Source organism: Meriones unguiculatus, chromosome 3 (genome assembly GCF_030254825.1).
Source record: "Meriones unguiculatus strain TT.TT164.6M chromosome 3, Bangor_MerUng_6.1, whole genome shotgun sequence".
Lineage (NCBI taxonomy): Eukaryota > Metazoa > Chordata > Mammalia > Rodentia > Muridae > Meriones > Meriones unguiculatus.
Window position 1 is genome coordinate 74,168,452 of NC_083351.1, and position 24,642 is coordinate 74,193,093.

Sequence of the window (24,642 nt, forward strand, 5' to 3'; positions counted from 1 at the left end):
ATTGGTTACCCAGTTCCAAATGTTAGCCTTAAGATCATAAACACACAGGTAACAATTTAGGGACTGAGCAGGTTGTATTTATATATTTAGGAGTGTGTGTGTGTGTGTGTGTGTGTGTGTGTGCGTGTGTGTGTGTGTGTAAAAACAAAGGAAACAAAAGGCCATTAAAAAGAGAGCAAGGGGACACATGGGAGAGATTTGAGGGAGAAGAGTGAAGGGGGAAATGATATAATTTGAAAAAAAAATTTAAATCATAAAAAAGAAACAATTCATAAATCTAAAGAGAGAACAATGCTTAGTTAGGGTTTCTATTGCTGTGAAGAAATGCCATGACCAAAAGCAACATGGGGAAGAAATGGCTTATTGGCCTATACTTCCACATAGTAATCCATCACTGAAAGAAGTCAGGACAGGAACTCAAACAGGGCAGGAATCTGAAGGCAAGAGCTGATGTAGAAGGGGCCATGGAAGGGAGAAGCTTATTGGCTTGTTTTCCCTGGCTTGTTCAACCTGCTTTTAGTTGTTTGTTTGTTTGTTTTTTACAAGCTTAAGACTATCAGTCCAGGAATAGCACTACCCAAAATGGGCTAAGCCCTCCCCAATCAATCACTAATTAAGAAAATTCTCTATAAGGACTGGAGAGATGGCTCAGCAGTTAAGAGCACTGGTTGTTCTTCAAGAAAAACCCGGGTTTCATCCTCAGTACCCAAATGGTGGCTTACAAGCATCAGAAGCTCCAGATCCTAGGGATCCAACACCCTCACATAGACATATGTTCAGGCAAAACACTAATGCACATAAAATGCAAATAAATCATTAATAGAAAGAGAGAGAGAGGGAGACAGAGAGAGAGAAAGGAAGAAAGAAAGAAAGAAAGAGAGAGAGAGAGAGAGAGAGAAAGAAAGAAAGAGAAAGAAAGAAAGAAAGAAAGAAAGAAAGAAAGAAAGAAAGAAAGAAAGAAAGAAAGAAAGAAAGAAAGAAAGAAAGAGAAAGAAAGAAAGAGCCCTTACAGAGGCATTTCCTCAGTTGAGGTTTCCTCCTGCCAGATGACTCTATCTTGTGTCAAGATGACATTAAACTAGCCATCATACATGCTTTATAAAGATGCAGTTTGTTTTTACTGTCTGGGATGAACCTTTTTTGAAATTTCAGTTTATGTTTGGTGTAGAACTCACAGATCAATAGTCAACCATATATTGTTGCTCAGGTCCTATAAGATTGCAAATTTGGGAATGATACTTGTTATCTATTTTCCAGCCCTCAGATATATGTTGTCTGTGTCACTGGACTAGTTGGTGTTGGTCCAGGTAATTTGGTTAAAACTAGGGCAGTTCTCCAGTTCTCCCAGAAGCATTACATAAGGAGCCTAAACTAGTGGATAAAATGAGCATCCCAGTACTGCACATCCCACGAGAGCCGAAGAAGGCACAGCAGAGGAGACAGAAGGGCCTTAGTCTAACCCACAGCATGTTCTCTACTCTCCCTTGTGAGATGACATGTCTCAGACTCCACTGGTCACCAAAGGTCAGAAAGTCCTGTTTTGGCAGCTACTTCACACCACTTGTGTAGAATCAACTGAAGAGTAAATACCTGGACGTGCAGATATTGAGGAGAAGGAAAAATAAAGCCGTGCATCCCATGGTGATGGACAGGCTCAGTCGTCTGCCCAGGAAATTGATGCCCAGGATATTTAAAGGGTTCACTAGAAAAGCAAACAGCAAACACAAGCAGTGACACCTTGGAGCAAAAGTAGTATCCATAGACACCAACAGGGAACCATCCTGTCATTTCATAAAGAAGCAGCTACCATCAAAAACCCAGGCACACTGTCCTGTCAACACAGGGTTTCTCTGTATAACAGCAAGAGCTGTCCTGGATCTCAATTTGTAGAACAGGCTGGTCGTGAACTCAGAGATCCATCTGCTTCTGCCTCCCAAGTGCTGGGATTAAAGGTGTGTGCCACCACTGCCTGGCCATATTGTCTCTCTACATAGTCATGACTGTCCTAGAACTTACTGTATAGGCCAGACTGGCCTCGAATTCACAGAGATCCCCCACCTCTGCCTCCCAAGTGCTGGAATTAAAGGTGTGTGCCACCATGCCCACTTTTATTTTATTTTTTGCTTACTCTACCATAAAGGTCTATTGTTAAACTACCAGTTTGATAGAACTAAATGTAATATACAATTATCTGTTGAATTCAAAGCTCCAATGATTTTTTTTTTTTTGAGAAAATGTTTCACTGTCTAGGCTTGTGCCACCAAACTTGGTTCAGGGCCATTGACTCCTTTTACTTATTTAATGTTTTGAGACAGGGCCTCAAACTCAAACCCCTGGCCTCAAACCCAGCCAAGGATGACCCTGAATTTCTGATATTTTTGTATCCACTTCCCAAGCAAGGGATTACAAGCATACACCACTACACCTAGTTCATCCAGTCCTGGGGATTTTGCGCATGTAGGCAGGCAAGCACTCAAGCAACTCGGCCATATCCCAGACACACTGGCTTTTATGGGCCATCATTTTTGTCAGGAAAAAAGAAACAGTGCTGCCAATTGAAATCCAATTGTAAGATAGTCCCATTTTAGAATTACTATATATCTTGACATCCTTCCCCAGGGTTTATCCAGGTAAATGGATGGAACTAGAAAAGATCATATTGAATGAGGCAACCCAGACCCAGAAAGGCAAACTCTACATGTTCTGTCTTATCTGAAGTTTCTTGCTGAAAATCATTAGCTGTGAGTATATAACCCAAAAGAACCGCCAAAGCCAGGAAGTGAAAAAGAACTACTGTGGGAAAAGGACAGAGAATAGAGATGGAAATGTCAGTTATATTTGATCTGAAGGGAGAAATGAGAAAATAGAGGGGGGGGTACTTATCAGCGAGGCAGGCTAGAGAGGTGGCTTAGCAACTAAGAGTACTTGTTGTATAAAATGGCCTGGAATCCATTCCCGGGACCCACCCACATTATGGCTCACAACCATCTACATCTCCAACTATAACTTCTGACCTATGGGAGCACCATGCAATCACATGGTGCACATATATACAGTCAGGCAAAATAGTCATACTCATAAATAAAATCTTTTTAAAAAAATCACAGAAAAATTAAATCATTAGGGAGGTGAAGAGAGATAAATATAGAAGGAAGGGAGAAGATGATATAACAGTAGGAATATCTGAAAAATTCCTAAGAAAACATACTATTATCTATCGAGCTAAAAAAAATCTAAAATACATGTAAGTCAGTGTATCAATGCACATATATAATTTAAATGAAATTTTTCCATCTGGGCTGACAGTGCTCCCCCAAGAGCTGTAAACTATTTAACAAAACCCTAACACCAGGCATGAGAAGCCCTCTTTTTAGTTGCTGGTCTGGATCATACAAGAGACTATCAAGTAGTACAAAACAGGTCAGAGCATACCAAACTTAGATCATAGAAAACATTATGGGCTTTACTGTTTTTCTTGGTCACTTCCCAGAGGTAGGAGATAAGTCCCGTTGAAGACATGGTGCACTTCAGACACAGGGCCCAGATCTGACCGGAAAGTCTCCTTCCTGACCAGCTTTCATGGCACCAAAGGCACCATGAGGTTCCAAAACAAGAAAGCAACCAATAGTCCGGTCCTACCCAGCTATGATGCCTTTGAATCACAATAAAGACAGCATGGCACAGTGACCCAGATAGTGCAGTAGTGGCATGCATGCCTTGGCAGTAACCAAAAGCTCTCTAAAATGGTCTTAAGGCCCACTCAACAAGATGGAAATCATGCCTGACACTGGAAACCTACCCAATTATCCAGGGTTGATGAAGTCATGGATCTTAGAGGAGAACATATAACCATCACCTCTCTAAGCCAGCATAATCCCTAACTACACTATAAATATTTATTCTTATAGCCACAGATGAGTGTAATCTTCACCCCTCATCCAGGATATGTCTCCACAACAGATAGAATCAACTACTGAAAACCACAACCAATCAAAATGCGGAGTTGTGGAGCCCAGTTCCAATGGGTACCTCTACAAAACACTCCTGCACCTAAGGCACAGGGAACCTTTTGAAAGAGGGGCAGAAAGAGTGTAAGAGCTAGAAAAAAAAGGAAGTTTGCTGTTATAATAAATAAATAAAAATAAATCAAAGAAAAAGAAAAAACAGAAGCTGTAAATTTGAGAGTAGGGTTTTTAGGGTGGGGGAATAAAGAGATCTTTTCATTTGAGACAGTTTCTCACTATGTATGTAGTCCTGGCTGGCCTGGAACTTACTATGTAGATGAGGCTGGTCTAGAACTCACAGAGGTCCACCTGCCTCTGCTTTCCTAAAATTGGGATTAAAGGTGTATGCCACCACTCCAGACTAAAAATGTATCTTGGAGTTGACATAATGGAACACTTCAAAGCTTTGCTCTTTCAGGCCATCCTTCCAATGGCCCAAACCGGGAGCATAGCAGTGTGTTCTGAAGAGCTATGGAGTTCTGCTAGGCAGTACCCTCACCATGGAAGCAACACTTCTCTTTGATCCTGAGCTGCAGCGACCCTGCCTGAAATAGGGAAGGTACATGGACAATCTTACAAGCAATTTCTCCAAGTGTGCTGATAATCATGGTCCTGTAGTCAGAGGGTGCGAACAGGTGGCAATAGCAAGGACCCAGACTCTCCTCTGAGTCCTTTGTGGTTACCATCACCTCTGCGTCTGACTCTGGCTTCGAACCACAGACCAGATCCCGCTCCAGCAACTCAGCACTGGCGAGGATAACCCCGTAGTAGGCAAAAGAAATGCCCAGCCTGGAAGTGAGAAAAGAATATCATTAGCAAAAGCTTTCACCAGGCCTGGGGGACAAGAAGAATTATGACAGGCAGGAATAAGGAGAGTGGTCTATGCAGAAGGAAAAAAAAAAAAATCCCACACAGCAACAACAGCATCTGAAGAGAACTTTGGAGAAACAGATGTATGCATTTCTGTTGGACATAAGCTTTGAAATAGAATTACTGACTCCTAAGATGTATGTATATATATCTGACACTGATATCTCTAGACAGGGTTCCAAAGTAGGCAGCTATGTGTGGAATGTTCCAGTTACTTTGCATCCTTGCAAGCCCTTGGCACAGGCAGTCTTTTTAAAGATCTCTTTTTATGTTATGTGTGTTTTGCCTGCATGCATGTTTGTGCACCATGTGTAACAGTGCCCTTGGAGGCAAGGAGAGGGAGTTGGATCATGTAGAGCCAGAGTTAAATGGTTGTGAGCCATTATGCGGTTACTAGGAACTGAACTGGGGTCCTCTGAAAGAGCAGTGCACTTAACTGGTGAGTCATCTCTCCAGCCTGGTGGTGGTCTTCACCATAGCTACTCTTACCCATTATTGGGTTTATGAGACTTGTAGGGTTTTAATTTGCATTTTCTTGGTGACTTTAAACATGTTTTGACATGTGCTTCACATTCACAGTTTGGGTGTCATACCTATTCAAACCTTTTGCCTATTTCTGAACTCAATTGTTGGGGCCAGAGAAATGGCTCAATGGTTAAGAGGGTTTGCTGCTCTTCCAAAGGAACCAGAATTGAGTTTCCAGCACTCATGTTAGATGGCTCACAGACACCTATAACTCTAATTCCAGGGACTCTGCACCTTCTTCTGGCATCCTTGGCCAACTGTACACATGTGAAGTACAGAGAAATACACACATATTCATAAACTGATAAAAATCTTAAACTTGGTTGCCTATCTTATATACCACATTACACACACACATACACACACACATACTCATATATATATAACAAAATGTGATACATGTGTATGTATATATATTTCAAATTTCTTCTAGTTGATAGCTTGCCATTGGGCTTCTCATAATATATGGCACAGAGAGATTAATTTTTGTTTGTTTAAGAGGGGGTTTTGTGTAGCCTAGGCTAGCTTCACACAGGTAGATGACTTTGAACATTTGGCCTCCCTGCCTCACTTCCTAAGTGCTGACTTTATAGGAATGTGCCACCAAGCCCAGCTCCAGAGATGCTGATTTGACGTAGTAAAAGTCACCAGTCTTTCCTGTATATTAAACACCTTTCTGAGTTCTACTTTGGAATCCTTTGGTAACTCAAGATTAAGGCTGCAAAGAAATGAAGCACAGAGAGGCCCTCAAAAGGCTGCCCCACTGAGTCTGTCATTGGTGAGGTCAGAGGATCTGTCTCTGTCGTAGCGTAAACAGAAAGCCCAGACACAGGAAGTGAGCATGTATAGTCACAGGAAGAGCTGGAAAACTATTGTAGAATATTAAGGTTTCCTTTCTCTCTTTACAATGTTATCATTTGGTGGTGGGAGTAAGGTGTGTGGTATTAGAAAGACAAGACATTGAGGGATAAACTATTTGATGTCCCATGTGTATTTCCCCTAGTAGCTTTGAAAGTGGATTTACAGTGGTCTCTTTTCTCCATAAAGGATCCGTGCTAAGAAGCTCAATAGGCACCACAGATCATTCCATGATGCCTTACATGTAAGTTCCTATACAAACTAACAAAACAATTTACAATAGGCCATAATAAAAGTCATATGTAGGAGCTGGAGAGTTGGCTCAGTGGTTAAGAGCACTGGCTGTTCTTCCAAAGGACCTGGGTTCAATTCCCAGCACCCACATGGTATCTCACCACTGTCTGTAACTCCAGTTCCAGGGGATCTGACACCACTACACACATATACAAGCAGACAGAACACCAATGTACATAAAACAGAAATAAATAAATCATTTTAAAAAGTTGTATGGACATGTGGTCTCTCTGTTGAAGAAGTCAAAACGTATGATTTTAGGGCTTTAGTTAACTATGGAAACAGAAATCATGAGAGGCAAAGTAAAAAATAAAATGTATTTGTGGGACTACTCAACCTTCATGGGTTTCCTTCAAATACCTGTTTGAATTTTGGTTGGGTGGTTAGTTGGGTGGTTGGTTGGTTGGTTGGTTGGTTGGTTGGTTGGTTTGGCTTGGTTTTGGTTTTTTCAAGATAGAATTTTTATGCATAGCCCTGGCTGTTCTGAAATTCATACATAGACTATATATGGCCCTGAACCCAGAGATTCTCCTGCCTCTGCCTCCCGAGTGCTGGGATTAAACGCGTGTGCCACCATGCCTAGCATACCTGTTTATTTAACATTGGCCTTGTACTGTGTATGTTCTTACCATATAATCCAGATCTGTAATGTGGTCCGAAGATACTTAGACTCTAGTAGGTCTGCAAATCTTCCTCTTTTCTCCTGGGAAAATGAAAAGGTTGGGACAGAGTACACATGGAGGGCTAAGGACATATTTGTCTGATATTACTGATCATATAAATCAAGAGTCACACGAGAATCTGGTGTGGTGAGATCATCCCTGTGTGGCTCAGTTCTGAAGCACCCTCCCAACCAAGTCCAGAAGACTGAAGTGTTAAACACCAGGCCTAGCGTCTGGACAATAACTCTTTGGTTAAGAGCACAGGCTGCTCTTGCAGAGGACCAGTTGGATCCCAGCATCCTCAAGGCTCACAACCATTCCTAATTCCAGTTCCAGGGGATTCAACCCCTTTTCTGGGAGCTGGGGCTACTGCATGCTTGAGGAGCACAGATACATATGCAGGCAGACCCCCCAAACATACAAGATAGCATTTAAAAACAAAAAACAAAAATCCTGGCCCCAGATAGTGGAAATATATTTTCAGCCACTGAAAATATACTTGACCATAGGTGCTCTGCTCAGCTGGTAGATTAATCTACAGAAGTATCATAATTAGAGGGAATTTGAAAACTTTCAGAGGTGGGGCTTATTTGTCACAATGAAGTCTACTGCATACTGTACACACACACACACACACACACACACCTTTAAAAAGTAAAAGACAGGCTGTCAAGATGGTTCAGCAGGTAAAGGCACGTGCTACCAAGCATGATGACTTGAGTTCAATTTCTAGAACTCACAAAGTAGAAGGGAACTGATACCCACACGAATGGCACATCCACACCCATACCCACAAACATACACATAAATCAGTATAAAACTAATCCATGAGCAAAATCCGTAAACTATATGCTAGTATGCAACAAGAGAGCTGAAAAGTTTCTGAAGAAAACTGGCAGGCTTTATGGAAATACCTTATCAAAATGAGACAAAGTCAAGACAAGAAAATAAAAATGTGGGAAAAAAAAAAACCTCTCATGTTACAAGCAATGAAGGCAAATTACATGATTAGTTCTGCAAGGTAAGAGGTATTTTGTGTGTGTGTGTTTTACAGATGACAAAAATTAAGTCAGGTAATTTACCAGAATTACAGGACTATATGGCAGAAAGGAGATGAACTAAGTCCCACCTCTAATCTGCTCTTTGTAGGTCAATCACTCTGCCAGGAGCCAGACTAGAGAGCACTGGTTCCCTTCTCTCTGAACTACTGTGAAGGATGACCCAGGTGTGAACTCACCAGGATGGGCTCCACCAGCTGTCCCTCTGGCATGACTGAGCGGTTCATCTTGGCAATGCTCTCCAGCGTGTCCAGAGCAGCCTTTGTGTTACCAGTGGAGACATTGAAGCGAGCAGATTCAGGGATAAACTGGGCACAGGTTACAAAGAACATCAGAACTACAGGTACCATAGAGCTTAAGTGATGCTGTTATTACTACTGCATGACTTACTCAGTCCGAGGGTGCCCCCACCCTCATGGGAGGGGTGGCACGCTTAAAGGCACACAATACATAAGGCATTCTGATGAATTCAGGCTGATTTGGAAATTTGCCTCTAGGGAGGAAATCTAGAGAACATTGGACTAAAGCTAAAGAATGGACTTTAGATATTTGAATAGGATATAGATTTTTTTTTAACAGATACGTTATTCAATGGCAGGTCTTAGATTCTGGGCTTGAAAGCAAGTCATATATAACAAATTCCAGGCTGTATTTGAACCTAGGCTTTAAGAACACCCAGTGATGGTATGTGATTGGCTGAGAAAGCAATAAAGTCTTAGTCTACAACCACAAGACAGGGGTCTTCCCATAGGAAGCCACTGGCCACACAGCACCTGAGGAGTCTAGATGTGATTCTTGGTGGTGGTGGGTACATGCTGAGGATTAACCCAAGGACTTGTGAAAATGAGGTAAGCATTACACCATTGAGCCACACTCCCAAGCCAGGGATGGGAGGGATGATTCCGAACAACAAAACTGAAAACAATGTTCCTCTGAGCTTCTACAGAAGAGAAAAGGGAACCTGGCTCTGGAACAGCCATGTGAAAGATGTATGGAGGTCATGATCTTTTGCTTAGTGTGAAGAAGAAAAGGCTTGGGAAGTTATCTAGCCTTAAAAAACACTTTGGAAGATAGCTGGTGAGAAGAAGACCCCTAGAAATCTGTGACCGAGTCACAGACTTTCTAAAGCTGGGAGTGTTCCCATGGATTGAGATTTGGAATAAATGACTAATCAGGAGCCTTCTCTTCTTCCATTCTCTACCTTTCTTCTCCTTTCTCTCTCTCCACTCTTCCTTTTTCCTCTCCTCTCCTCTCCTCTCCTCTCCTCTCCTCTCCTCTCCTCTCCTCTCCTCTCCTCTCCTCTCCTCTCCTCTCCTCTCCTCTCTTCTCATCTCCTCTCCTCTCCTCTCCTATTCCTCTTCTTTCTTATGAATCCCAGGATGGCTTCAAATCACTTTATAGCTGAGGATGACCTTGAACTTCTGATCTTCCTGCCTCCGTCTCCTGAGTACTAGGACTACAACAAGCGCGTGCTACCTTGCCCAGTTTATGCTGTGCTAATGACCAAATTCAGGGCAGCTTCAAGTATGCTAGGCAAGCACTCAACCAACTGAACTACATATGTCCCCACAAGTCAAAGTTATTACAGCTCCAAGGGATCAGACACACATGAACATACCCACAAACACACACATATTCATATACACAATTAAGAATAAAAGTGAACTTTTTTAAGAGGCTAACATAAAAACTACATTTGTGGGGAAAAGAGCTCCATGGTCCAACAGAAAGGTACCAGAGAGGCAGTTTCAAAAGCACCTTAAAGGCCATGATGAGGATGATGCCAGGGATGGAGGCAATGCGGATGAGCCAACGCCACCCAATGGTAGGGATGACCACAGAGGCCAGGCTGATGATGAGCAGGGAGCCAGCAAGCCAGAAAACCTGGTGAGAGAGACGTGAAGCATGACTGTTCCTTCTGTCCCGCCTACTTGACATTTCCCCCTCTCTGAAGCCTTGGAACCTGTCCTTTTGTATGGTGTGTGGGAAAGGGGAGTCCTGAGAGGTAACAATGTGGTCCTACTTCCAGGATTGCTCCTCTCATCTGAGGACGTGATTCAACTCCATGGTTCAGTGTGTTTTCTGTAAATTGTTTGTTCTACCTTAGTTACAGAAAACCTGTCAGCAATATCACTGGAGTTTAAACAAAACAACAAGCCTAATGTCCTGGAGGTCTTCAACACTGATTCTGATTTGTTTTCTCGCACAGATAATACAATCCCCATATCATAAGGGGGCACAAGAAAGGCAGGGAAAACTCTCTTCTCCCAGCTCTCTGTCAACATTTTCTTTTCTCAGGAGGAACTGACATAGTTTACTCTGTTTGCTTCCAAACCTCCTTCAGACACAGCATTTTGATTCTTTTTTTTTTTAAATCAAAAATACCCTGTAGTATATGCAATGCCTCACACTTTGCTATTTATGCTTACGACTTTGATATCAAGTAATGTGGTTCTGCTAGTCACAAATTATTAATAGGATCATTCCTGTTAGCCTGAGCACTCCTACCCATTTAAGATGAAAAATAATGCTCACCCTATCTCACAGACATAGAAAGAAGGTGGCATTTTAGAAGATCCTTTAGGGAGCCAATTAAGGAGTGGCTTTTAAAAAAATATTTGTTATTATTTTTTATGTATACATATTTTGCCTGCATATATGTCTATGTACCATATCTGGTGACTAAGGAGGCCAGTTGGTGTCAGATCCCTGGAATTGGAGTCACAGATAGTTATAAGCTGCGAAGCTGGTGCTAAAAATCAAACCCACGTGTTCCAGAAGAACACCAGTGCTCTTAACCATCAAGCCATCTCTCCAGCCCCAAGGGAGGATTATCTTATTAAAGATAATTTCACCAAAAATAGATTATATCAGAAAGTGATATGGCTATCAAGAAAATAGAAAATGTATGGAAAATTACTTGGGTGAAGAGGCAATAGATATAGCTGCTGTATAAGAGTGACAGTTGATTGTGGCATTGGGATGGATCTCAGTAGTAACAGGGCAAAAGTTGTTTTTAATGCATATGGCACACATTTTTGAAGATAAAAGTGGGAAGGTTTGTTGATGGACACTTGGACTATGGGTCCATGAATTGGGGATGAGCTAGCAGAGTCTGGCAACTGAATAGGCTGAGGTAAGCTCCACTGTGGCCCTTGCTCTTAAGCTCAGATGGCAGAAGGTGAGAAGCTTGCTTTGACCAGGAATAAAAATATTGATGTCAGAAGTGTCCAGGGAAGGTGAAGAGGCAAGTTCTAAGAAGGTTGTGCTCAGAAGGCAGAAGGCAGAGGCTGGTGGATCTCTAAGTTTGAGGCCAGCCTGATCTACAGAGGTCCAGGACAGCCAAGTGTAGGCAGTGAAGAAAGCCATCAAAAACAGAAAGCTGGTTGAGGATGTAATTGAATAAGGAATCAATGTTCTAGCCTCAGCAAGCAGTGGAACTTGGCAGCTTCTGCCACATGGTTCTGGATTTAGAGTCAAAGATAAAAGAAAGGGGTTGTGGAATCTCCCTCCATGACTAAGGAAAGCCACTGAGGCCAGGCGTGTGTCATGGGTATCCCTGCATGGAGGCCAAGAGAGGCTATTTTATATGAAGGTAAAGCCTAGATGGAGACTCCAAGAGGTTAGATATGCCAGAGCCCTGGGATTCCGGCAGAGGAAAGCTACTAAAAGGAACTGGAACCAGCCCAAGAGAGGGAAGTGTGTAGCAGTCAACAAAGCTGAAAGGAACTGGAGATCTGAAGAGCATTTTGACATGAAACATAGAATAGCAGAGTTTGGTGTTTGCTCAGCTGGTTTTCAGTCTTGTTTTGGTCCAGTATTTCCTCACTATGCTTTCTTTCCTCCCTTTTGGAATGGTAATGTGTATCTTGCACCATTATATGTTGGAAGTATATTATTTGCTTTTTGCTTTTGATTTTGTGGGGGATTACAGTTAAGACATTGACATGAATCTCAGAGAGATTGAAACTGTTATATAGATTATGGGAACTTTTGGAGTTGGTCTAAATGCATTTTGCATTATGATATAGCTGTAAGTCTATGGGCAGGCAATGTGGGAGTTTGAATAAAAATGGTCCCCATACATCTATGGGGAATGGCAACACTGAGAGGTGTGGCCTGTTGGAGTATGTGGCTTTGTTGGGGGAGATATGTCACTAGGGATGGGCTTTAAGGTCTCAGAAGCTCAAGCCAGTCTTCTTCCCGCTACGTGCTAAACCAGATGTACAACTCTGAGCACACTGTCTGCCATGCTTTCCACCATGATGATAAAGGGCTATCCTCTGAAACTATAAGGCAGCCCTAATTAAATGCTTTTTCTTAGAAGAGTTGGAGAAAGGGAAACCCTCCTCCATTGCTGGTGGGAATATAAACTTGTACAACCACTTTGGAAATCAATCTGGCACTTTCTCAAATAATTAGGAATAGTGCTTCCTTAAGATTCAGCTATAGCATCCTAGGCACATATCCAAAATTTGCCCAAGTATACAAGGACATTTGCTCAACCATGTTCATAGCAGCTTTATTCATAATAGCCAGAATCTGGAAACAACCTTGATGTCCCTCAACTGAGGAATGGATACAGAAATTGTGGTGCATTTTCACAATGGAATAACTATGCAGCAATTAGAAACAAGGAAATCATGAAATTTTCAGGCAAATGGTGGGACCTAGAAACGATTATCCTGAGTGAGGTATCCCAGAAGCAGAAAAACACACATGATATATATTCACTTATAAGTGGATATTAGACATATAATATAGGATAAAATCTGTACACCTAAAGAAGCTAAGCAAGGAGGAGGACCCTGGGTAAGATGATCAATCCTCATCGAGAAAGGCAAGCGGGATGGACATCAGAAGAGGAAGAAAACAGGGAACAGGACAAGAGCCTACCACAGAGGGCCTCTGAAAGACTCTACCCAGCAGGGTATCAAAGACTCATAGCCAAACTTTGGGCAGCGTGCAGGGAATCTTATGAAAGAAGGAGCAGATAGAAAGACCTGGAGGGGAGAGGAGCTCTACAAGGAGAGCAACAGAACCAATAAAATCTGGGCCCAGGGGTCTTTTCTGAGACTGATACTCCAACCAAGGACCATTCATGGAGATAACCTCTGTACAGATGTAATTCATGGCAGCTCAGTGTCCAAGTGGTTAGGTACCCTAGTAAGGGGAACAGGGACTGTCTCTGACATGAACTCAGTGGCTGGCTCTTTGATCACTTACCCTGAGGGGTGGGGATCAGCCTTGCCAGGTCACAGAGGAAGACAATGCAGCCAGTCCTGATAAGACCTGATAGGCTAGGGTCAGATGGAAGGGGAGGAGGACTTACCCTATCAGTGGGCTAGGAGAGGGGCATGGAAGGAGAAGAGTGACAGAATGTGGAATTGGGAGGGGACAAGGGAGAGGACTATGGCTGGGAGACAAAGTGAATAAATTGTAATAAATAAAAAAATAAATTAAAAATTTTTTTGAAAACAGTTGCCTTGGTCATGGTGTCTCTTCACAGCAATAGAATCCTAACTAAGACACTGCACGTGAGGAGCCTCTCAGATATTGTAGTGACCCTCAGGTAAATGGCCACCAGCTCTCAGTTCAGGAAGGTGTTCTTGGATTTTAATACATATTTTTGGAGACAGTAAGAAGAAAACATTGGTAGAGTTGTCCATCCCTTTCTGCAGGATTCACATTCATGGATTCTATATCCATGGTTTTGGTCAACTGGGTATGGAGGATATACAAAAACAAAACAAATCTGCACTGGACAACTGTATACCTACAAAACATTGATTAGGCAACTCATCTGTAAATAAGTGAAAGTATACAGTATCTGGGTATAGGAAATGTGACACCATGTTCTATAAGGGACTTGAGAAGCCACAGATTTTTGTATCCTCTGGGATCCAAGAATCAATCTGCCATGGATACAAAGGTATGTCCACATATAGGCAGCCAAGGAGCAGACTATAGGACCCTAAGGAGACTTAAGAAGGACGCATGTGTGGACACCTGCCACCATACTGAGCAGAACACTGACCGCTTAGTGTTGAAGTATATAGAGTTGCAGACACTGTGAATTAAGATACATTCCTGGTTGTGAAATACTGAAAAAACCTGGAGACTTTGAGCTACCGTTGGGTTTTTCCAGTTTTTTTGTTTTGTTTTGTTTTTGTTTTTGTTTTTTTTTTTGGTTGCTGTTGCCTAAAATTTGGTGTTAAAACAAAAACAAACAAAAAATAAACAAAACCAAAAAACAAATGCAACACAATCTCCTGTTTTATTGCCAAATACATAAAACCTTAGTGAAGGCCATCTTTTTTCTGGGTATCCCTTGGAATTGGGACTTTAGGGTCTGAAGGCATCAAAACTAGTCCAGGGGAACAAGATTGTTAAACTTCTGATGACCTCTAGCTAATAGCCAGCCACGATCTGTGGAGGACCCTGGAGAAACAGCCACTACCAAAACCCAATCATGGTGCCTTCCTCCAAGTAGGGACAGTGTGATTCTGGAGACACCAGCATCCTTGAAAGAGAGATGAGGCACCAAAAAAGGGTAGGATGGTAGGTTCTGTCTCCCTTCTCTGGAGTCTCAGTGAGGTGGCTTTCCTGGGTGTTTGTCATTCTAGTGAATCTGCCCACTGGACTATAACCTGGCCTTTGGAGAAGGCTATCACTGCTGGCGGCACAAGTCCCAGCTCAGAAATCCTTCAGACTGGACCTCTGGCATCAGATATACTTCATGCTCATTATTTGGTGCCAAAATAATAGGCAGAGTCAGCTGGAAGGAAACCCACATGACCTGTTCTTTCAGAAGCATTAGGCGCCTCAGAGTTCCCACTTTACCTTACCTGAGACAAAGGCAGCATGTAGCCTCGGTATTTTGTGGGCAAAAATTCAGTCTTTATGATTAACCTGTACAGGAAGTAGGGAAACACTGTGATTTTGTTTTTAGAGAACCAAGCGACTTCCCTTTAAACAATCACAAATGTTCACCTCAGTGAAGACATTATAAACATAAAGGGAGGCTGTAAAGATGGCTCAGTGGACAAGAGCTCTTGTATGGAACCTGTGTTTGGTTCTCAGAACCCATGTGGTACTCACAACCATCCTTAAGTCCAGTTCCAAGGGATCTGACATCTGCTGTGGGCACCAGGCACTCACAAGGTGCACACATACACACACACACACACACACACACACACACACACACACACACACATGCTCGCGCTCCCGTGCAGCAAAGTGCTCATACACATAAAATAAGTCTAATGTTTTGAATTAAAAAGGAGCTCATTGTATATTCAGCTATAATTGTCACAGTGACTTTCCACAGCAAGAAGCAGTGAGAAATGAATTTGCAACTGTTCCTCTCCTGTCACTTTGCTCTCACGGTCATTTTAAACGGGGACATTAGCCTTATTTCTTTGTTCAAGAGAAGCTTTGGAAAATGGGTTTGTCAAATCTAATCTTATTTTTTAATGTAAACATACCTAAGAAATCAAACCTCAAGAAAAGGCAAAGAATGTTCACTGATAACAGTCACAGCCCAATTCCTAAAGACATAGGCAGTGATTTTGTGAAGAGAATAAGCAGAATGAGGCTCCATCATTCTGTTAGCATTATTAGCCAGGGCTGGGTTTCCTTTCTTTCTACCTTCCTTCCTTCTTTCCTTTCTTTCTTTGAACGTATTTATTGGGCTGCTTCTTGCAGGAAAATTTTTTTAAGCTCTCTCAGCATCTATTCCTATCAGGCTCTCAGCTCAGAGAGACCCTTAACCAATGCGCCCCAGGGAACATTAATTCTGTCTTCAACACATTAAGGCAATACCAGGTGCTTTGACCTCTCCTGACGTAACTGAAGGAGAATGTGCCTCAGGATACCCATGGGGGGTACGGCGGGGGGGAATAGCCTGATGGGCTCTGTGGATTTCTAGGTGGCCCATAACTGGAGCATCAACACAGCAACACTCACACCCAAACACTGAGACCCCCCACATTTACCTAGCTGCAGGAGACAGACACATTAAACAATTTCAGGATCTCTCACTCTGCTTCAACAATTCTTTCTGGTATGAGTTTTTTGTTTGTTTGTTTTTGTTTTTTTAATCCAAATACTTTTATTTTATTTTTAGTTATGTGTGTGTGTGTGCGCATGTGCACATGAGTGTGGCGTAAAGGTACCGGCGGTGACCAGAGCCACATTTCCCCTGCAGCTGATTTGAATTTGAGCCCTCTGCAAGAGCAGTACGTGCTAGCAACCCCTGAGCCATCTCTCCAGTTGTGCATACTTTTAAACTATAAGGCAATGGCACTTTGCAATGGACGGTTGTTCCCCAGTGCCCTCAGCTGCTTGTATTTGGCCCCAGGGTAAGTTATCTCTTATCCCCTTTGAAATGAGAGGGATTGACAGGGAACAAGTCCATGGAAGGGCAGGGATGGGGAGAGTGCCACAAAAGAGTGCACAGGAAAAAGGCCAAATCTACATGCCTTGACCCACCTTCCAACCCGAGACCTTGACCATGCGTGGCAAGAGCTCCGCCACTGAGCTACATGCCCAAAACTGGACTAACATGCTTCACCTTCTTAATATAGTCATGTGTGTGTATGTGTGTGCGTGTGCATCTGTCTATGAATCTTTGCCCCCATACACACACTGTGAATGTGTAATGCGTGTCTCTGTCTCTGTGTCTGTCTGTGACTATGTGCATGTATATCTATCTCTGTGTATCTCTCTCCTCCCATCCTCTCTCTCTCTCTCTCTCTCTCTCTCTCTCTCTCTCTCTCTCTGTCCACATTTCTCTCCCACAGACCCTCTGGAGCAAGTCTTACCCTTGTGCATGGCCAGATACTCCACAGCCTACCATGGTCCGCAGAAAGACAAACCAGACATAGGAGGGGGAGAAAGAGGTCAGTAAGGAGAAGTAGGCTCCCCACAGGAACGAGAGCAGCAAAATCTGCAGCAAGGAAAGAACACTTATTGCAAGGACCTGCCTGGGGATGAAGGAGTCTTTCTGACACCTCCAGATGTTTGCATTCCCCCTGCCTGACATTCACTTCTCTGAGAAACTGAGCCACAGCACCTGCAGGTTTCTCACAGTCTCCGCTGGCACAGTCCAGGCCGTTGTCCTGACTGAAAGCCCCTTTACTGTGTCTAGCGCGTCCACCTTCAGAGGCAGCACAGAGCAAAGCTCTGCCCTCCGTTCTCACAGGGCTCTAGGACAAGGAGACCCTGTGTTGGAAAGACTATACAAAGCAAACTTGAAGCATTGCTTTTGCTTATTTGTAAGAACAACAGAGGTTGATAGTGTGAACTAAAGCTCCCAGGAAAACTGCTGAGGACTGTGACTTTAGACAGTTGGACTACCGCAGATCCAGAGCCAAGTTATGCGAGGACAACGTTAACTCCCTCAGTAGCCATTTTCATCTACCTCTCTATCCGATCCAACGGCCTAGTGTTTATAAGGTAAAGCCTTTGGATTACATTAATCTAACAGGAGACTTGTTTTCACTGTCCTTAAACTAAAACTGTCATCAGATAGCATCTTAGCAGAGATTCCCCTGCTTTTTTATACACCACCAATCTAATGCCCCCAACCAATGGATCTGATATTAAAAAGCAAGACCAAGTTGGAATGTTACTTTAGTTTAGGTGACTACAGCTTGATGAGGCACCATGACCAAAGAAAAGTGGGGAGGAAAAGGTTTATTTGTCTTACTCTTCCATATCACTGTTCATCATCCAAGGAAGTCTGAACAGAAATTCAAACAGGGCAGAAACCTAGAGGCAGGGGCTGATGTAGGGGCCATGGAGGGGTCCTGTTACCGGGCTTGCTTCCCATGGCTTGCTCAGCCTGCTCTCTTACAGAATCCAGTATCATCAGCTTGGGGATGGCACTACCCACAATGGGCTGGGCCTTCCCTCGTTAACACTAATAGAGAAAATTCCCCTATGGGTCTGCCTATAGCCCAATCTTACTCAGCCATTTTCTCAATTGAGGTTCCTTCCTCTCTAGCTCGTATTAAGTTGACATAAGACATATTTTATGTTTTTATAACAAAAAACATAAAATACCCCATAATATGGTATTTGGGGTAACCTGAATGTGTGTTCTTGTGGAATACAGTCACTTCTGCTTGGATCCTGAATAAGCCAAACCATCTCTTACCCCCTTTGAGGTGAGAGGTGTTGACATGGGGCAAAGGCATTTAGGGGCAGCAATAGAGGAGTACCATAAGGACTGCAGGGTAAGAGGAGGCCAACTTACATGGCTTAACCTACCTTCCAGCGGCCATATCTGTCAGCCAGGAGACCAAAGAGAATGCTGGAAACCATGTAGCCAAAAAACACCATCTAGAATCAGGACGAAGAAAAACAACGCTCTAAGCAAAGTACACCAGTAAGCTGTATGTTTGCTATATTAAGCAGATAGTCATCCTAACTAAAATCCGGCTGGAGATGGGTTTCCTAAAGCACTCTCGGCTCAGGGAAGACAGACAGATCCCTGAGGTCAGTATCTATACTTCTTTTACAACCTTGCCTTACCAACATGACCCAGGTGGAAATGGGTCCACAGAGCAGGGAACCACTTTCCTTCTCCCAGACACTGGCCTCAGCTGTGCTCAAACCCAAGCCATGACATTTCCATTGTGACATAAGATCTATTTACGCCTGCTATGTCTCATTCCAACAAGCAGCTGCCACCAAAGCAGCCTTCCTTTGTATCATCACAAATAAATACAAACTTGAAATGAATACCAGACTGATCATCTACTTACAGATTTCTCAAGGCCCGGGGCCAGGGCTCAGTTGGAAGAATGCTTGCTTAGCACACATAAAGCCCTGGGTTCCATCCCCAGCTCCACATAAAATCAGGCATGATGGTTCATGTCTGTAATCCCATCACTCTGGATGTGGAAGCAAGATGGTCAGAAATTTAAGGCCATCCTTGGGTACATAGTATATTGGGGGCCAGCTTGGGGCTACATGGACACAGAGAATCATAGTTGGCCTGGTGTAGTTGCCTTGAGAGTTATCCATCATAGGTTTTTTAGGTTAGAATCGTGGCTGCTGGGGCACTCTGTGGCTTTCACTGAGGCACTTCCTCAGAAAGAGGAGCATTCAGGCCACCTATATGTCTGCCCTCCCAGAAGTCAGTGAAGAATATAGAAGTTGGGCAATTAGTCTTTTTTTTTTTCCAAGTCATTTGCATTTTATTCTTTACATGCAATGGCAAATTATTTTTTTAAATTATACTTTGTATCCTCCCTCTAGTTCCCTCCTTCCTCCCCTCCCAATCCCTCCCTTCCTCCCATTTTTCCACACACTCCCCTCTCCAAGTCCACTGGTAGGGGAGGGTTTCTTTTTCTTCCTTCTAATCCTACTCTATTAGGTCTCATCAGGAGTGGCTGCATTGTCTTCCTCTGTGGCCTGGTAAGGCTTCTCCCCTCTCAGGGGGAGGTGATCAAAGAGCAGGCCAATCAGTTCATGTCAGAAGCAGTCCCTGTTCCCATTACTATGGAACCCACTTGGACACTGAACTGCCATGGGCTACATCTGTGCAGGGGTTCTAGGTTATCTCCATGCATGGTACTTGGTTGGAGTATGAGTGTCAGGAAAGACCCCTGTGCTCAAATTTTTTGGTTCTGTTGCTCTCCTTGTGGACCTCCTGTCCTCTCCAGATCTAACTATTATTTCCCACTTCTTTCATAAGATTCCCTGCAATCTGCCCAAAGGTTGGCCATAAATCTCAACATCTGCTTTGATAGTCTGCAGGGCAGAGCCTTTCAGAGGCCCTCTGTGACAGGTTTCTAAGTTGTTTCCTGTTTTCTTCTTCTTCTGGTGTCCATCCTTTTTGCCTTGCGGAGTGGGGATTGAGCATTTTAGCCAGAGTCCTCCCTCTTGATTAGTTTTTTTAGGTGTACAGATTTTAGTAGGTTTATCCTATATTATATGCCTATATGAGTGAGTGTATACCCTGTGTGTCTTTCTGCTTCTGGGATAGCTCACTCAGGATGATCCTTTCCAGATCCCACCATTTACTTGCAAATTTCATGATTTCCTTGTTTTTCATTGCTGAGTAATATTCCATTGTGTGTAGATGTACCACAATTTTTGTATCCATTCTTCAGTTGAGGGGCATCTGGGTTGTTTCCAGCTTCTGGCTATTACAAATAAAGCTGCTACAAACATGGTTGAGCAAATGTCCTTATTGTTTACTTGAGCCTCTTTTGGATATATGCCTAGGAGTGGTATAGCTGGATCTTGAGGAAGTGCTATTCCTTGTTGTCTGAGAAAGCACCAGATTGATTTTCAGAGTGGTTGTACCAATTTACATTCCCAGCAGCAGTGGAGGAGGGTTCCCCTTTCTCCACAACCTCTCCAGCATGTGTTGTCACTTGAGATTTTGATCTTGGCCATTCTGATGGGTGTAAGGTGAAATCTCAGGGTCGTTTTGATTTGCATTTCCCTGATGGCTAATGACGTTGAACATTTCTTTAAGTGTTTCTCTGCCATTCGATATTCCTCTATCAAGAATTCTCTGTTTAGCTCCATACACCATTTTTTAACTGGATTACTTGATTTGTTGCTTTTCAACTTCTTTAGTTCTTTATATATTCTGGATATTAGCCCTCTGTCAGATATAGGGTTGGTGAAGATCCTTTCCCAATCTGTAGGCAGTCGTTTTGTTCTTATGTTGTTTGTGTCCTTTGCTTTGCAGAAGCTTTTCAGTTTCATGAGGTCCCATTTATTGATTGTTGATCTTAGAGCCTGTGCTGTTGGTGTTCTTCTGTTCAGTAAGTTGTCTCCTGTACCAATGAGTTCTAGGGTCTTCCCCACTTTTTCTTCTAACCGATTTAATGTGTCTGGTTTTATGTTGAGGTCTTTGATCCACTTGGACTTTAGTTTTGTGCAGGGTGATAAGTATGGTTCTATTTGTATTTTTCTACATGTAGACATCCAGTTAGACCAGCACCATTTATTGAAGATGCTATCTTTTTTCCATTGTATGATTTTGGCATCTTTGTCAAAGATCAGGGGTCTTTATGTGTGTGGGTTTATTTCTGGGTCTTCTATTCAGTTCCATTGATCCACCAGTCTGTTTCTATGCCAGTACCATGCAGTTTTTATTACTGTTGCTCTATAGTACAGCTTGAGATCAGGGATGGAGATACCTCCAGAAGATCTTTTATTGTAGAGGATTGTTTTAGCAATTCTGGGTTCCTTGTTATTCCATATGAAGTTGAGAATTTTTCTTTCCAGGTCTGTAAAGAATTGTCTTGGTAATTTGATGGGAATTACATTGAATCTGTAGATTGCTTTTGGTAAGATGGCCATTTTTACTATGTTAATCCTACCAAGCCATGAGCATGGTAGATCTTTTCATCTTCTGATATCTTCTTCAATTTCTTTCTTCAGAGACTGGAAAATTTTTTCATGCAAGTCTTTGACTTGCTTGGTTAGGGTTACACCAAGGTACTTTATGTCTTTTGTGGCTATTGTGAAGGGTGTTGTTTCCCTAATTTCTTTCTCAGCCCTTTTGTCTTTTGTATATAGGAGGACTACTGATTTTTTGAAGTTAATTTTGTATCTGGCCACTTTGCTGAAGGTGTTTATCACCTGTAGGAGTTCCCTGGTAGAATTTTTGGGGTCACTCAGGTATACTATCATATCATCTGCAAATAGTGATAATTTGACTTCTTCCTTTCCAATTTGTATCCCCTTGATCTCCTTCAATTGTCTTATTGCTCTAGCAAGGACCTCCAGAACTATGCTGAAGAGATATGGAGAGAGCGGGCAGCCTTGCCTTGTCCCTGACTTCAGTGGAATTGCTTTAAATTTCTCTCCGTTTAGTTTGATGTTGGCAATAGGCTTCCTGTATATCGTCTTTACTATGTTTAGATATGTGCCTTGTATCCCTGATCTCTCCAACACTTTAAACATGAATGGATGTTGGATTTTGTCAAATGCTTTTTCAGCATCTAAGGAGATTATCATGTGGTTTTTTTTCTTTCAGTTTGTTAATATGGTGTATCACATTGATGGATTTCCATATATTGGACCACCCCTGCATGCCTGGGATGAAGCCTATTCAGTCACAGTGGATGCTATCTTTTATGTGTTCTTGTATTTGGTTTGCAAGTATTGAGTATTTTTTCATCAATGTTCATAAGGGAGATTGGCCTGAAATTTTCTTTGTTGGGTCTTTGTGAGGTTTAGATACCAAGGTGACTGTGGCTTCATAGAATGAGTTTGGTAATGTTCCTTCCATTTCTATTTTGTGGAATAGTTCAAAGAGAATTGGAGTTAGCTCTTCTTTGAAAGTCTGGTAGAATTCTGCACTGAAACCATCTGGTTGTGGGCTTTTGGGGATGGGAGACTTCTGATGACCGCTTCTATTTCCTTGGGGGATATAGGACTAATTGATTTACCTGGTCCTGATTCAGCTTTGGTAAGTGGAATTGATCAAGAAAATTGTCCATTTCATTTAGATTTTCAAATTTTGTGACATACAGACTTTGAAGTAAGTCCTAATGATTGTTTGGATTTCCTCAGTGTCTGTTGTTATGTCCCCCTTTTCATTTCTGATTTTGTTGATTTGGATAGTGTCTCTTTGCCGATTAGTTAGTTTGGCTAAGGGTTTTTCTATCTTGTTGATTTTCTCGAAGAACCAGCTCTTGGCTTCATTGATTCTTTGAATTGTTTTATTTGTTTCTAATTGATTGATTTCAGCCCTGAGTTTGATTATTTCCAGCCGTCTACTCCTCTTTGGTGTGTCTGCTTCTTTTTTTTCTAGGGCTTTTAGGTGAGCCATTAAGTCGCTGGCATGAGAAGTTTTGAATTTCTTCTTGAAGGCACTTAGTGCTATGAACTTTCCTCTTAGCACTGCTTTCACTATGTCCCATAAGTTTGGGTATGTTGTGCCTTCATTTTTATTGAATTCTAGGAATACTTTGATTTATTTCTTTATTTCTTCCCTGACCCAACTGTCATTGAGTAGCAAGTTGTTTAGTTTCCATGTATGTGTAGGCTTTTTGTTATTTCTGTTGTTGTTGAGATCCAGTTTTAGTCCATGGTGGTCAGATAGGATACATGGGATCATTTCAATCTTTTTGTATCTGTTGAGACTTGTTTTGTGACCAACTATATGGTCTATTTTGGAGAATGTTCCGTGAGGTGCTGAGAAGAAGGTAAATTCTTTAGTGTTTGGGTGAAAGGTTCTGTAGATATCTGTTAGAGTCATGACCTCTGTTAGAGTCATTGTTTCTTTGTTTAACTTCTGGTTTGTTGACCTGTCCTTTGTTGAGAGTGGGGTGTTGAAGTCTCCCACTATTAATGTGTGAGGATCTATGTGTGGTTTCAGTTTTATTAATGTTTCTTTTAAAATGTGGGTGTTCTTGTGTTTGGGGCATATATGTTCAGAATTGTGGTGTCTTCTTGGTGGAGTTTTCCTTTGACGAGTATGAAATTATCTTCCCCATCTCTTTTGATTAATTTTGGTTGAAAGTCTATTTTATTAGATATTAGAATGGCTATTCCTGCTTGCTTCTTGGGTCCATTTGCTTGGAAAACCATCTTCCAGCCCTTTACTCTCAAGTAATGTCTATCTTTGTGACTTAGGTGTGTTTCTTGTATGCAACAGATTGTTGGGTCTTGTTTACATATCCATTCTGTTAGTCTGTGTCTTTTTATTGGATAGTTGAGTCCATTGATGTTAAGGGAGATTAATGACCAGTGGCTGTTAAATGCTTTGATTTTGCTGTTGGTTATGGTAGTGTGTTTGTGTGTTTGGCTACTTTCGGTTTTCCTGTAGTGAGGTTATTTGTTTCCTGTGTTTTCCTGAATGTAGTTAGTTTTCCTGGGTTCTATTTTTCCTTCTGTAATGCTGGATTTATGGGTAGGTATTGTTTGAATTTGTTTTTGTCATTGAATATCTTGTTTTCTCCATCCATCATGACAGAGTTTTGTTGGATATAATAGCCTAGGCTGACATCTGTGTTCTCTTAAGGTCTGCATTATATCAGTCCAGGCCCTTCTTGCTTTCATACTCTCTGTTGAGAAGTCAGGTGTGATTCTGATGGGTTTGCCATTATATGTTACTTGGCTTTTTTCCCTTACAGCTTTTAGTATTTTTTCTTTGTTCTATATACTTACTGTTTTGATTATTATGTGGTGGGAGGATTTTCTTTTCTGGTCTAATTTACTAGGTGTTCTGTAGGCCTCTTGTAATCTTATAGGCCTCTCCTTTAAGTTGGGGAAATTTTCTTCTATGATTTTGTTGAAGATATTTTCTGAGCCTTGGAGCAGGGAATCTTCTTTTTCCTCTATTCCTATTATTCTTAGGTTTTGTTTTTTCATATTGTCTTGGATTTC

At 42.1% G+C, this 24,642-nt stretch overlaps 1 protein-coding gene across 1 annotated transcript in view; it reads right to left on the minus strand.

Annotated features, from left to right (window-relative positions):
- The window catches only part of Svopl (SVOP like), a 55,382-nt gene that overhangs the window by 18,623 nt on the left and 12,117 nt on the right, over positions 1-24,642 (minus strand). Inside the window, exons 4-11 of the mRNA XM_060378788.1 lie at positions 18,550-18,621; positions 17,100-17,224; positions 15,120-15,183; positions 10,030-10,155; positions 8,451-8,579; positions 7,181-7,254; positions 4,582-4,793; positions 1,591-1,702 (exon numbers count right to left, since the gene is read on the minus strand). Of these exons, the coding sequence (XP_060234771.1) occupies positions 1,591-1,702; positions 4,582-4,793; positions 7,181-7,254; positions 8,451-8,579; positions 10,030-10,155; positions 15,120-15,183; positions 17,100-17,224; positions 18,550-18,621 (914 nt within the window). The remainder of the gene's footprint in view (positions 1-1,590; positions 1,703-4,581; positions 4,794-7,180; positions 7,255-8,450; positions 8,580-10,029; positions 10,156-15,119; positions 15,184-17,099; positions 17,225-18,549; positions 18,622-24,642) is intronic.